The following is a 14938-nucleotide window of genomic DNA, read 5'->3' on the forward strand; positions in this document are numbered from 1 at the left end:
AAAAGTTTATTTTTTGATCAATCTCAGATTCTAGTGTAAATTTAATGTGAGAATCGATGTTGTTAAGTCTGAGGAGAGTGGTAGCAGTATCAACTGCTTTTAGATCCATAATTACAAAAACGTCATCAACATACCTAGCCCAAAAGTAAATATAGTGAAATTTTTTGTCATTTTCAATTTTAGTGTGTTCTAGAAAGTCTAGGTAGATTTTTGCTAAAAAATCTGCAGCAGAAAGAGATTCTGAGCAGTAGATTGTAAGTTTGCGATCTGTCCAGCAGTCAACAATATTTCTTGCAGTAATGGTAATCAGAACATCTTTCACATATATCATATAGCTGAGAAATGATGTAATTGAGCATAAGAGTGTGGTTGTATCCACATGGCCTTAAAATGATTCGGTAGCTGGGACTGAGTATTGGTGCTGAACAGTTCACGCTCAAGAAGAAATAACCCGCTGGTGTTGCATTTTCCAATATCATGTTTGCCCATCATATTTTCCCATGGCTGATAATCACACCCAATTCTGGCACTGAAACTGCCAAGCAATAACAATTCATCCTTAGGTGATACTTTGCTGATGAGTGTGCTCAGAGAACACTTTCTTCTTCATCAGCATCTGAAGTGGGAGCTTATGACTAGATGAATGTGGTATATGGAGTTGTAAACCATTCACTGATTGCTGTGGAAGTGAGCTGGAGGGCATTTGCCAAGTTGTGTTTCTACAGCACACACAAACCAGTCTCACCTTCCTCCCTTCCTTTCCAAAGATTGTATAGCCTGATCCAAATTCCACAACTTCTCCATCGCCACGTTTCACTCACTGCCACAATATCAATGTCTAATCGAGCAAGCTTGTAAGTGACAAGTACTGATCGTCTTTCAGGTCTGTGTTTGTTACGTGTATCCAGGAGTGTTCTAATATTCCATGTTCCAATTGTAATTAATTGAGTAGTTTCTGACCACAAGTGGGCTGACCCATAGCCGCCCAGCCAGGCAAAAAACAACCACTGATAGGCTATAAGTTCATCAGTATCACTTTAAACTTGCACTTGCTTCTACCATCCTTATTTCACTAGGGAAGATATGTAGGGAAAAGTGTCACTGGTGTGAATTTGTTTACAGTGGATCCCAACTTGCTGGGGGGAAGAGGGGGATTAACAACTACATTAAAGGTCTGCAAAAGACCAAGTTTGTTCGCTTGCACTTATTCGTTCTTCATACGGTCAACTTTGAATGGGTTGGCTAGCAGATTGTAGTATGAAGTAAGGTGGCTGGTGTGCATATGGACAGTATCAATGACGTTAAGTTGAACAAACTTGAAAGGAGCAAGGAAAGGTGAGTGACCGACTATAAAATGTTGGACATCATGCAAATACTTTAATGAAATATGCATTGAAGTTATTTAATTACACACTTACTATAAAAATGTGAGATTGATGATGATGATGATGATGCTTGCTATTTAGATGGGCCTAACATCTAGGTCATCGGCCCTTAATGGTATGAAATGAGACAAAACGCAATGAAAATTTAAAAGTACAAAATTCATCCACTGACCAGAATTCAAAATGTGGGGATGAAGAATGAACAGATGAATATGAATTGAAAACAATCAGTGGATCTGACCCGCAATGCCTCACCTTCCCAAAAACAATATTACTGACCAAGGGACTGCTTCCAAAGCACAATCCTGAATCGATGATGCTTGTTGTCTAAAGAAGTTCAATATCCATGTCAACAGTCCCTCATAATGACACTTACCGCTAGTAAAGTACAACCATGGTATTTGTCAAGTTGCGGTACTAATCAAATGTAGCATAAACTCACAGTGTTCTAAACGTTATGGTACTACTCACAAGTATTATACGTTGTACAGGTAACGCAGACCTTTGGTGTTTCTCACACCTAGATGTACTAATCACGGGCGCTGGTATTCCCGTGGTGTTCCTCATATAGTGGGTACTAATCATAGGTAACAAAGACCCACGGTGTCGCTCATATTGTATTACTAACCACAGGCAACGCCCAGACCCGTGGTGTTTCTCACTGAATGGTACTAGTCACGGGCGATGGAAGCCCATGGTGTTCCGCATTTAGCAGTACTAATCACAGGTACTGGAAACCCACGGTGAACCACTCTCTGCTGCTACTAATCACAAAACTATTTAGTACCTAACAGAGTGGTACTACTCACAAGTAAAGGCGACCCATGGTGTTCCCCGCGTGATGGTACTAAACACAAGTAATTTCATGGTTCTGATTCAGTCATTTCTTGGTCGCCCCTTTTAGTCTCCTCTTACAACAGGCAGGGAATACCGTGGGTGTATTCTTCATCTGTGTCCCCCTCCCACAGGGGGTAGAGAAAGAGAAAAAAGAAGGGATCCGTCACTTCGAAAAATGAAGTAACGGACGAAGAAAGGCAAGGGCCACGAAGGGCATGAAAATGAAAGACTCCCTAGGCCTCAAATGCTCTAATACCATCGGGGTCGGAAAGTAACAAGAGTTGACCAAGGAAGGTCGGACAGGATAGATGAAAGTGAGGAGCCTGGCACAAGTAAGGGGAAGCAATGCCAGGACTCAACTAAGGGCCCCACGGTCGCTAACCCGCGCTCCCAAGTTAAGAGCAACTGGGACCCCTTTGAGTCGCCTCTTACGACAGGCAGGGGATACCATGGGTATATTCTTCGTCTGCGTCCCCCACCCACAGGGGGTAAAATGTGAGATTAACTTGTCACATTAGTAGACACAGAACATTAACTTGTATTGTCTTTCACATTGTCACAAATATTCATCATTAGTGTTGTCTGCTTTAGTACAGAATGAGCGCCATTCTCATTCATTTCAACCAAAATTGTATGTATTGATCATTTTTATAATATTTCATAAGTTCTCTTTACTCTATGATATGATGTATTGGGACACTATACTCCTTCAAATTGTAAAACAAAAGATTGTGTCAAATTGTGTTATTCTTTGATCTAACCACTGATGAAGGGAATGGTTGAGATTTCCCGAAACATGTATGGTTTAATAAATAGTGTTTCTTTCATTTAATGAGTGTATTGGTCAAGGCGGATTTAAATAAACTATTATAAATAGTTATATTATACATTTAAATCTTGGTTAAGCGAGCTCCTTTTGTCACTAGTAAAGTTACCAGCTGAAGTGAAATTTCTTTCACCTGCTGCACTGGAGGTTGGAATAGACAATATTTTCTTCGTTAGCAGAGCAAGTCTTGAATATTCTGTGCAGTTATTTTTCTCCTATGCAAGGAGATCCGTCATCAGAAAGGTCAGCTTTCAATAAATAAACTGTTGTAGCAAGAATACTGACAATATGTATTCGTTCATAGTCTGCACCAACATTAAATCATTTTTGACGCAGATCTAGGAACCTGTTCCTGAAACAACCATAGAGGTATGGAAAGCTGTTGCATATGTATTTTGATGCATTTCTGTATAATGTTTTGTTTGTTGTCATGTGGTACTATATTTGATGGACGCACTATATTCGGCCCTACTTTACACACCTGTGCTTTCATATGTGAGGTAGTAGATGCAAACATCAATAAGGAAGCACAACATTTACATGGCACACATCCTGCATATTGACCATGCACAGTAGTTACTAAGAAGTATTCCCACACTTCACTCTTCCTCCTTTCTTTATTTAGAATTCCATTTTGCTTTCACCCTATCTTTGGACTTCCGTTCCATGTTCGCAACGAATGCCGTAGCGACTGTAAATGTGAATCAGTCAGACTGAATGTGGTGCATTCGCTCCAGCTATCGAGTGCCAATCAGTTGGACAGGTGACGCTCGCTAGCGGTGCAGGACCAAACTATAAGACTACCTTCATTCGACCGATCATAAACGGGTAATGCAGACCTTTAAACTATGTCCTCTGAGCCTATGGTACACATGAAATGAGACATGCAGGATTGAACAATGGGATACAACAAACTGGTACAGACTCAAAATACAGTTAATATAGTCGAGATGCACCTTCAGAGCCAGCCTGTCTGGCATAACCCCTCGGTCTCCACGACCGTTGCGAACTGAACAGTCAACGTTCCTCCTCTGTCCATTTTGATGTTGTGTGCCCTAAAATACCACTGTAATAAATAGTACGATTTAATGTTTAATATCATCAGAGGTAACAGGTAAAGGAAAAGTAATATGCAACAGATTTCTTTTCCTATCTGAATTTCCTTGGTCAATTCTTGACAGTATCAGGTTTGAGAAACTAAGGATTCTTGTTTGTTAATGCCCTTGATGGCTGTTCTCCTTGTGTTCATCATTCAAATGGTCGTACCTATTCCTTCTATTTAGTGGAAAGATGGGATGGTTGTCTAGCTCTATTTCACCTTAAAACAATAATCGCCACCACCATTACTTTCAAACATTCAGTGTAATGTTAACTGTTATCCCCCTTACCTTGCCGCCCCTCCCCCCCCCCTTTTTGTTTTGTTTTTTTGTCTATTCACATTTCCTCTTTCTTTCTCTGTTTCTTTTCTCTTGAAGACATGTGTGCGATCTGTCACACATGTGGACCTGACCCAGATTTCTTTCCAGATGCGCTTCCTGATGCCTGCCCTATGCGGTTTTATGTCTTATCAGGACAATAACGTTGTCCCTTAGAAGCTGTCCGCCGGACTGAGTGGCTCAGGAGGTTAAAATGCTGACCTTCTGACCCCAACTTGGCAGGTTCAATCCTGGCTCAGTCTGGTATTTGAAGGTGCTCAAATACATCAGCCTCATGTCGGTAGGTTTGCTGGCACGTAAAAGAACTCCTGTGGGGCAAAATTACGGCACCTCGGCATCTCCGAAAACCATAAAAGTAGTTAGTGGGATGTAAAGCAATTATTATTATTATTATTATTATTATTATTATTATTATTATTATTATTATTATTAGCTGTCCAACATCCTATTTCTCCTTTACCTATTACCTAAGACAATATTAAAGGTGTTCAATTATGGAATGTTCAACAAGCTCACGTTTCATTGCCTGGTTTGGTGATTCAAACAAACAGGGCGGCCCATGACTGGCGGATGAAGCATGCTGAACATTTCATTGTCCTAAGAAGTACTAATTCAATATTCAACATAATCACAGTGCTGAATATGTAATGTCTGCAAGTTTAATGCTAGATGTAGGAAACAGTGTATTTCCATTAAAAAATTGAAGTACTGTTATCTCACCTGGTATCAACAATCTGGAAAAGTACTGCAATTTTATAATGAACCTCTTGGTAACATTAACAAAATTGAAAACACATTTTTGAGACCTTTTACAGTTTACTAATTATTTGAGGTATATCTTAGTATATATATAAGCAATGGAAATAAATTCATACAGTGACAAATTAAGTCTTGTACATAAAGACAGGAACAAACAATGCTTTTGCTGGCAAGAAAGTTTTTTTTTTTTTTAACAGTACTTTATGTCTCCTGGTATGGGCTACAACAAATTTGTTACTTTCATTGACCTGTCTCAGTCTCACCCTGGGCTTTGACAGCATGAAAATGACAGAGGTATGAGGATGCTAGTTTGCCATTCCTTACACAGCTATCCTTGTTATGAATGGTCTGAAAATGTTGTCAGTGTCAGTTGGTGCATACATTTCAGTGGGGTTGGCACTGCCCACCTGTGGTCATGATTGTTAAGGCGTCAAGTCTATGTGGTCTGACACTGGTCAGCTGGTTCGAGTCCCACTGGTCAAAAAAAAAAAAAAAAACTTCATCAAAGTGCTGGTCAGCAGGATAGGAGAGCTGGTGGTATACAATTCCTAATCACTAGACTCGCCATAGTGATTTCCTGGGAATTTATACCAGTGTGGTTTCCCCTTGCCTTCACTGGTGTAGACTCAGCCGCTCCTAACATGGAGAACAGACGCTGTTGGTAGCCGCTCCTAACATGAAGTACAATATTTACAATATTTACAGAAATGAAATCTTTCTTTTGCAATGACTACTTAAATTTAAAACTTACACAAAGGATGGTCAAGTGCTATATATGGTCAGCCTTGCTATATGGTGTGGAAACATGGACTCTCAAGAATATATCAGTGAAACACTTGGAAGCCTTTGAAATGTGGATCCACCGTAGGATGCTCAGGATTTCGTGGGTTGCACGACTAATGAACCAAGAAGTACTCAGAAGGGCAAGGGCAAGGGAAGGGCAAGGGCAAGGGAAGGGCAAGGGCAAGGGCAAGCTGGGAACTTGTTCAAACATTAAAACACCGGAAGATCTCTTACCTTGGCCACATCCTTAGAAATGACCGTTACCTCATCTTACAGTGGATTATACAAGGCAAAATAGAGGGTCGAAGAGGTGTTGGGAGGAGGCGAACATCACGGCTTGGAAACATCAAAGAATGAACTGGAATTCACAGTGTTGAAAGACTTTTCCACCTAGCAAGAGATCGTACTGCATTCGCCACAGTGATCGCCAACGTCAGGGGGATCTGATATGGTACTGTGAAGAAAATTCAGCCAAAAGGCTGGATTCAATACCAAACCTCTCAGCAGTGTTTATATGGAGTGAGGGCATATGACTCTTGATGGTGAATCGTCCATTGGATGGGGACACAAAGCCCTGAGCAACCCCTTGGTGTTAATCGACAGGAGTAGGCTACATGGAAACACCGGGTTTCACCCTCTGCCTACCTCAGTATCACCATCCCACATCCAGACATTCAGGTCGCCCACGGGAGTCAAACAGAATGAGGTGCACCAGGTGAGCCAAACATGTTCTAAGACACTCCCGGCATGAAAATGAATGAATGAATGAATGAATAAATAAATAAATAAATAAATAAATAAATAAATAAATAAATAAATAAATAAATAAATAAATAAATAAATAAACAAACAAACAAACGGGCTTGGCAGAGTGATATGCAACTGCAACTTCTGGATCAGTGAAGAACGCAACAGGAAAATAACTCGCTCCTCATTTTTCTTGTATGCCTCTTCGGTAATGCCTAGACCATTTATGACAGCTGATGGCAGAGCTAGTGAGGATTCGACCAGCCTACAGGCCAAGTAATCAATATTCAGGAACAAATAATAGGATAAACACAGCAACAGGCAAGCATCGAAAGGGGAATTAAAAAAGGAAAGAAGGATACATGTGAACACATGAAAGGACAATTCTTTTGTCTTTTGTTTTACGTTGCACCAACTTAAAGGCAGTTCTTATGGCGACGATACGATAGGACAGGGCTGGGATAGGAAGGAAGCAAGTGAAGCCTTAATCAAGGTATAGCCTGGTAAACTACGGAAAACCATCTTCAGGGCTGTTGACAGTGGAGTTCAAACCCATTATCTCCCGAATGCAAGCTAACACCTCCCCTAAACCGCATAGACCAACTCACTTGGTGTAGGAAAATAACTACCTTATTATCTTCAAACACTGCTGTCTTCAAATAGATGGGTTCTCTTCTCATCAATTGCAGTTCTTTCACATTAAGTTCTTTTTAGCCCCCAGTGATCTTGTTTCTCCTTCCCAGTTTCATTAGGAGGGCAGGCATCAACACCCACTGAGGGGCTCTTCACAGATTTCCAGTCTTTATTGGGGAAGTGCAGGATAAGAAGAAAGCCAGATAAACACATGAAAAGGGAAGAGACAAAATGGTGAATGCAGTTGCCAGAAGACTGGTCAAACAGGACAAACACAAAAGGTGAAAAGGAACCCAAAGGGTCAATACAAGTAATGGAAACAAACAAGCCAGGAAGCAGAAACAAGCTTATCGGGGGTTGAGAAGAAATGGGCATAAAAGAATTGAGACTGATGAGGTACAGCATATCTGTTTGAAGAAAGCAATGTCCTTTTGTGACTTTTTTTTGCTAGTGGTTTAATGTAACACACTGAAGGTTTTTGGTGAAGCAAAGGTGGGAGGATTGGGAAGGCCCCAGCATTTACCTGGTGTAAAGATGTGAAACCACAAAAAAAAACCTCCTCAGGGCTACCAAGAGTGGGACCTTGTGTTTTCACATTTGTCCTTGCGTCCATCTCTACTGGTCCCTCTTCACACACTGACCTGTCGTTTTTATCCTATTATGTGTTCCTATTTACATGTTCACTATATATGTATGTAACTTACGTGGGCTTGAGGAGCTTTTCCCGATTGTGATGCCGGTCTATGAGTGTGTGGAGGATCTTCTGCACCAGGAGTCTCATGTCAGGGTCAGCTGCCAGTGACATACGTAACAGAGGTTCCAGGAAAGACATAGGAAATGTTGTGTTGAACTGGATCGTCTGGTACTTTGTTCCGACCTGTTGAGAGAGGATTTACATATTGAAAAAAAAAAAATGTGAAGCTTGTAGTTTTATGTGAGTCACCATCATGTTCAAAGCCACAGAACAAGGAAGATGATAGTGAAGCAGAGCCAGTGCCAACATTTAACAATGCAATGTTTTTACAAGAGTTGAACAATTCACTGTGTATCAAAAGAAGTATATACTGAGGCCATCTCAGTCAACAGATAAACGTATCTTACAGGAAACTTAAAGAAAAATCACATAGTAGTATATGTTTTTGCCCCATTGGGCCTTCTTTAGCTTTTAAAAAAATACTATATGAAGTTAATAAAACACTCTAAAACATAACACGTAAAGTTCTATGAAAAATTCTTCTTAAAACAAAGTTATAACTCATCCTACTTTCATAATTTAAAAAAAATGAAGTTCTCCCTCCTGCCCTCTCTTCCCACAGTTAACAGCTGACCTGCTTGGCAGTCTATTACTTCATGTTTTGCTAAGTTCTTTTGTTTTACATTTTTCAGTATGTAACATGGATTGTCACACTTATTTCATTTTAAATTTACTGTTCTCCTTTCATTTAATTCTTCTCCACATTTTTTCTTTTCCTTTCTCATTATATATATTTTCCATACAGCAACTCTCTACTGGTACTTTAAATATCAAGCTTTTGTTTTCTGTATTGATAGTAGTGATGGGCAATGCCCTCTCTCAAGACTCTCGAGACTAACATCACAGATCTCGAGACTCTCGTGAGAATCTCGAGACAGATTCTCCTGTGCTGCAATCTGTGTTATGTCCCAGTAACTATGTGCATAGCCTGATAGTATATAATCAGCAGCTATTGTGTGAAATAACGTTCTCATATGGAAATGTGTGAGCCAATAAATTTTGTCAAGAGCCTGGAAAAGTACTGCATGTTCAACTATGAGCCCCTTAATACCATTAACAAAAGTGAAAACAGAATCGAAACCGACTTTCAACCTATTAGGTCGTGTTACGTACATCTAGTACGTGTTGAAGAGATGTTAAGTACAGAACAAAAATGGCCAACCAGACACCAGTGGGAGAAAAAGAAAATAAAAAAGACCAGTTTCATCAATGTTAAAAATGCCCTTGAATGCATAATACTTTACTAGTTTCTTCAACCTACCCTCTTGCCAATCATGGACACTTCCATCATTAACACCATTGGACTCACCACACACAGTTTTATATATCACATTATAATGCTCTTTGAATCTGTCGATCCATCCAATTGTTGGAAGCATGTGTAGTCTGGAACCAGTTCTTTATTATTTCCTCCAACTGTCCACCTTTGCCATATATTGGAAAAATTTAGATACAATCAATAGAACAATTGTACTTGCAGATGGTCTGATCACAGGTTCTGATTCTGGAAAGAATTACCTCAAGAAAGGTTTTAAAAATATCAAGAAAGATCCTAGGAAGACATTACCTAGTTTGAAGACTCCCTTTATGCCCTCTCATTGGTACTAAACATATTTTCTTTGTGCTATTATCATATTAAAAACATAAAAATCATGTATTTCCTCCTTTCCGAATTACTAAGTAAATCAATCACCAATTAAAAAAGGGGAAATTATTTGAGTCAAAATGTTTTATACCTCAAGTAAGGAACACAAATTTACAAACTTCTGAGCCCTAAATATGATGTCTACTGGTCTTACCTTAAGAAGAGATTTGAGGAGAATGTTCTGTAACATGACATCCCCTGGTCCATTGAAACCACGCAGATGATCGAGCGAAGGATATGGGACTTTGCTCATGATGAACATCATAATCTCAATCTTCTGGTAATCTGGTAAATGATTAGCAAACTCTCCTAGAGCATTGATGAGTGCCTCCTGGTACAATTTCTCATCACGTTGTGCCTGTGGGTCGTCCGATGGAGCCTCTCTGGTCACAGACACCCGCAGGTGGCTCAGCAGAGAATTTATGATCTCCAGCACACACGGACCTTTTTACAAAGACCAAGAAAAGTGAAAACAACAGATTGAACAGATTTAAGGAGCAATTACATATAGTAATGTTACCATTGATGCTTTCACGGCCCATAATTATAGACATGATATAGGTTTTTAGAGCTTATGTCATGTCAAGAATGTAAGGTGAAATTCTTTACTTTTGCTGAGAGGTTTGCTCCGCGTCTTCAGAAGAAAATCTTGACTGTTCATGAGGAGTAATGAAGGTTTGAATTTAGCGGTTAGTAATAGGAAGTAGTACGATCATTCGTCACCAGATGGCTCACTGTACATTGGCACAGCACTAACATTCCAAGTCGCAGCAGATGCCACCATCTAGAGTCGGTCTGGGAGGTGAAGGCATAACAGATGTACTTACGTTATGAAAGTATGACACTAACACAAGCCTGGAATGGAACATCTGGTGATGAGGAAAGTATGAATTTGGGAAACACCAAAACGAAATAACAATAGTGAAAGGACATTTTATTTTCTTTGCTATTGGCTTTACGTCGCACCGACACAGGTCTTTTGGCGACGATGGGACAGAAAAGGGCTAGGACTGGGAAGGAAGCAGCTGTGGCCTTAACTAAGGTACAGCCCCAGCATTTGCCTGGTGTGAAAATGGGAAACCACGGAAAACCCTCTTCAGGGCTGCCGACAGTGGGGTTCGAACCCACTATCTCCCGAATACTGCATACTGACCACACTTAAGTGACTGCAACTATCGAGCTCGGTAGTGAAAGGACAGGTAAGAGAACTACGTATGTAAATCCTTAATGGCTGACAACCACATATTAATTGATAGCCAGTGTCCCTGTTGAAATGGTTAGGATTTCTATTAATTTCCACTGCTTCCCGTATAATCCTAGACCTGTAGTGTTTGGCATGGATATGAGCTCGAATATCATGGAACACATCATGACTAGGGACATTACAATATTACTGATATGAATAAATATAGATACTTTTCCCCGATATTTGATATTTCAGTATCAATATTTTCGTTTTCGATATTTTTGTGGTATCGATATTGTTCTGTGATATTTTACCGATATCGAAATGATGATTAAAAAATTAAGAAATAGTGGTATTAATCGAACAGCACGTACAAAATTATAATGAAGAGTATATTTCATGAGTAGTCTAATGGCCTAACAGGAAAACACAAAGTATTTTAATATGGAGAAAAGGTAGTAACCGGTAACAAGGATATTCTCCTTATATTGTTGGCTGTCCATTCATTTACCAATGTTCTGCGTGTGTCTTGCGTTGGTACTGTTGGCCTGTTGCATATTGTTGACATTTTGTACTTGGCGAATAAATGTGAACTTTTAATTGCATGTGAGGTTTCTGCATTGGTTTCCCCGTGAAAGTTACTTTCAATCGTGAAAATGGCTCCACCGACCAGTACAGTGTGGATATACTTTTTAAAAAAATAGACAGTAAAGTGTCATAATGTAAACAATGTTCTAAACACGTAAAATTTAGTGGAAATACGACAAATTCGTTCAACCACCTATCTTATCACCCAGCTTTGGCCAGGTTGTGCAAAACAGACAGTAAAAAGGGTGCACTGTACTTCAAACAAAGTCAAATGAACCTTCGTTATCTTTATCACCATCCACTTCAAGGATTTATCCTTCTGACAATCATAAAAGTAATGCTGACAGTGACTCCGGTCTTCAACTAAAGAAATCATTCTCCACGATCAGCCAAGCATTTGAAAAAGCATCTCAGTATTCTGAAGGAGGGCTCTGACATGCTGCAATAGTAAGTCACATACTTTGTTTCATAAGTAAAGATAAACAGCCTTTTGCTGTTATTGAGGGAAAGGGGTTCAAAGGATTGATGTAACTTTTGGCTCCTTCATTTGAAGTGCAGTTTGTTTCTTATGTCAGAAAGCAATTAAATTTGAAATATAAACTTCTCTCAAACAATTTCAAGTCAAGGATCACAGCGGTTCCTAATCTGTGCCTAACTTGTGACTCTTGTAGACAGAAACCAAGACAAGTTTCCTTGGTGTCACTGTGCATGTTTTAGAGGGTACTCAGTTTCTCTCCATTGATGTTTCAATACAACACATGCAGTCACCGCATACCGCTGAAAATATAAACAATGCTCTTTTGTCTGTGTTGAAGGACTGGGGTATTGTACAGGACAAAGTCTTGAGTGTTGTGACAGATAACGGTTCTAATATGGTAGCAGCTATGAAGAAGTCGTTCGAAAATCGTAGTCTTCCATGTTTTGCTCATACCCTAAATTTGGTTACAGAAGTGGCTACATCCATGATGTGCACTAGTGAGCTGATATCCAAAGTAAGAGACATTGTGAAATTCATAAAAAACAGTGTAAGCATCTCTGAGCGTTTCACAACGTCAAAACGAGATAGAACTTAACATTCTACATGATTGAGCGATTTTAGGAACTTGTTGATGCTTCGAGTCCTAAAATGCCGTTGTTATCGGAAATAGAAATTTTAAAACAACTCCTCCATCTCCTTAAACCGTTTGAGTTTGTAACGAGAAACATTTCAGGGGAGCAGGATGTGACCCTTTCGAAGGTCATTCCTATGCTCAATTGTTTATCATCACAGATTAATGACTTTTCCACTAAAATACCAGCCAACCAATCCACAAAAGACTGTTTCCTAAAGAACCTTAAAATGATTCAGTCCAATTGAACATTTGTCCATTGTTGTGATCTCCAATATCTTGGATCCTAGATTCAAAAACATACATTTCCAAGATCCTGCTGGAAGTGCCAAAGCCATGGCAAAAATTCAAGCTGCTATAAAAGAAGACACTCTTTCTTCTGCAGGCTCACGTTCAAGTGAATCAGAAGAAGATACCACAAATACCACTGGTTATGACCTCTGGAATGCTCATAAACAATTAGCTCAGGGTACAAAAAAGCAGAAACAATCGCAGTTGTTGAGTGATGAACTATCATTTTACTTGTATCACGTACTTTCGAGGAGGTATAACACGATAGTTGTTGGACGACCCAGGGCAATATGAACAAGGAAATTCCCCACAGAAGGTCGTACCAATGCGTGGAAAATACTAGGGTCCACCAAGGTCAGGTGGATAGAGAATAAATAAGTTACTACTGACTAAAATAAAACAGGTATTAAGACTCAAAGAACTTTAATGAAAAACTAAGAAACAGAAAGACCAATAAAATAGTAAGTCCCAAAATTAAATTAAATGAAAACAAGAATTAAGTTAAGTGAAATGGGACCATTAAAATTGTATAGTTTTGAAAATAGTAGAAACTGTTTTCACCATAAGCTACTCAAATTCAGTTATAAACTTTTCATTTAAGAACAGATGTAACTCTAATTAATTAAAATCCTAAATTCAAGGCCTTGTTTCTACCCTCCAATATGAGAGCGGAGCAGAGAAATGTTTCCTAATGACGGCTTTTAGAATGATCCAATAGGAATCAAGGAAAATCAGTATTAGTTCCAAAGTTCCACCAAGAACAAATCAGGAACAAAATCAAAACACGAATGAGAAGTTGATTACAAGATTATCAGAATAAAAACTTCCCAGATAAGTCTAATTAATACTTCCGAAATACTCAAAACACAGAGATACGTGAGAACGTAATCAGTTTCACACCCCCTAAAACCAAAAACAAGAACATCCCAATTCAATTGACGTACATCAGATGTTCACCAGAAACAGAGCATAGAAACGTCAAATGACAAACGCAACGCAGAATACTGCCACCCATGTGTTGTGAAGATCGCCATGGAAACCGGGTCACACGATCAAAAACAAAATGGCACCCCATCCAAAAGATAACCTTCAAAGGAAAAATTAGCCGTTAAAGAAACAATTTTCCACTCATGCTTTCATCTACCTTTACATGATAGTTCAACTATCCCAAATGAATAGACACGAGGTAAAACACAGAAGGTGTTATGATACACCTTCTTAAGTATCGTAGTAAAAAAAAAAAACTCTTTATGACAACACCTTTCAAGACATAGCTTAGTTTAAAGGAGATGTTTCCAGAGTGATTAGTGGACAAACATAATTTCCTAAATTATTACAATACAGCCCAATAAGAATCTGGTAACTAATTCAAATCCAAGTTAATTTTAACATAGTCACTTTGATAACAGAAATTCTCACTCACGGCGATGTTTAAATAACACCCAGAGAAATTCAGTTGAGGGTATACCGAACAACACAAATCAGTTCCACTACATTTAGTGCTTCACATATTCATGTACCTCCAGGTTGAGTAAATCGAAAAGGCTACTCACAGTTTCTGCAGGAAATTTTCAAATAAATTCAAACCCAAAATTTTGTGGCCCTCGCCACACGGAGATCGGATCATCCCGTATCAATTAATTCAGGAATCTAATTAAAGACCCAACAGTAACAGCAAGAGCTTGCTTTTTCTTCCAATAATCTCTTCACAGGTCCCAGCTGACGATTGCTTATTATTGTTATCCACCAAGACAATCGCGTGTCGGTTTAGTTCAGCTAAACGCCGCAAGATGGCAGCATAACAGGTTCCCTAGTGCTCATGGTAGATACCGGTAGAATTACTAGCGCATTACAGAGGGGATGTTTCAAATATCATTAAGGTGTTCAATTTCCATTATACTTGTCTAATCCTGTATGCTCCTTGAATAGCAATCCTCTAATGCAATGGGAAGATATACA

At 39.2% G+C, this 14938-nt stretch overlaps 1 protein-coding gene across 1 annotated transcript in view; it reads right to left on the bottom strand.

The window, feature by feature from the left end:
• The window catches only part of stmA (Protein EFR3 homolog stmA), a 150015-nt gene that overhangs the window by 81409 nt on the left and 53668 nt on the right, over nucleotides 1-14938 (bottom strand). Inside the window, exons 10-11 of the mRNA XM_067150356.2 lie at nucleotides 9960-10249; nucleotides 8111-8283 (exon numbers count right to left, since the gene is read on the bottom strand). Of these exons, the coding sequence (XP_067006457.1) occupies nucleotides 8111-8283; nucleotides 9960-10249 (463 nt within the window). The remainder of the gene's footprint in view (nucleotides 1-8110; nucleotides 8284-9959; nucleotides 10250-14938) is intronic.

This window comes from Anabrus simplex, chromosome 6 (assembly GCF_040414725.1).
Source record: "Anabrus simplex isolate iqAnaSimp1 chromosome 6, ASM4041472v1, whole genome shotgun sequence".
NCBI lineage: Eukaryota > Metazoa > Arthropoda > Insecta > Orthoptera > Tettigoniidae > Anabrus > Anabrus simplex.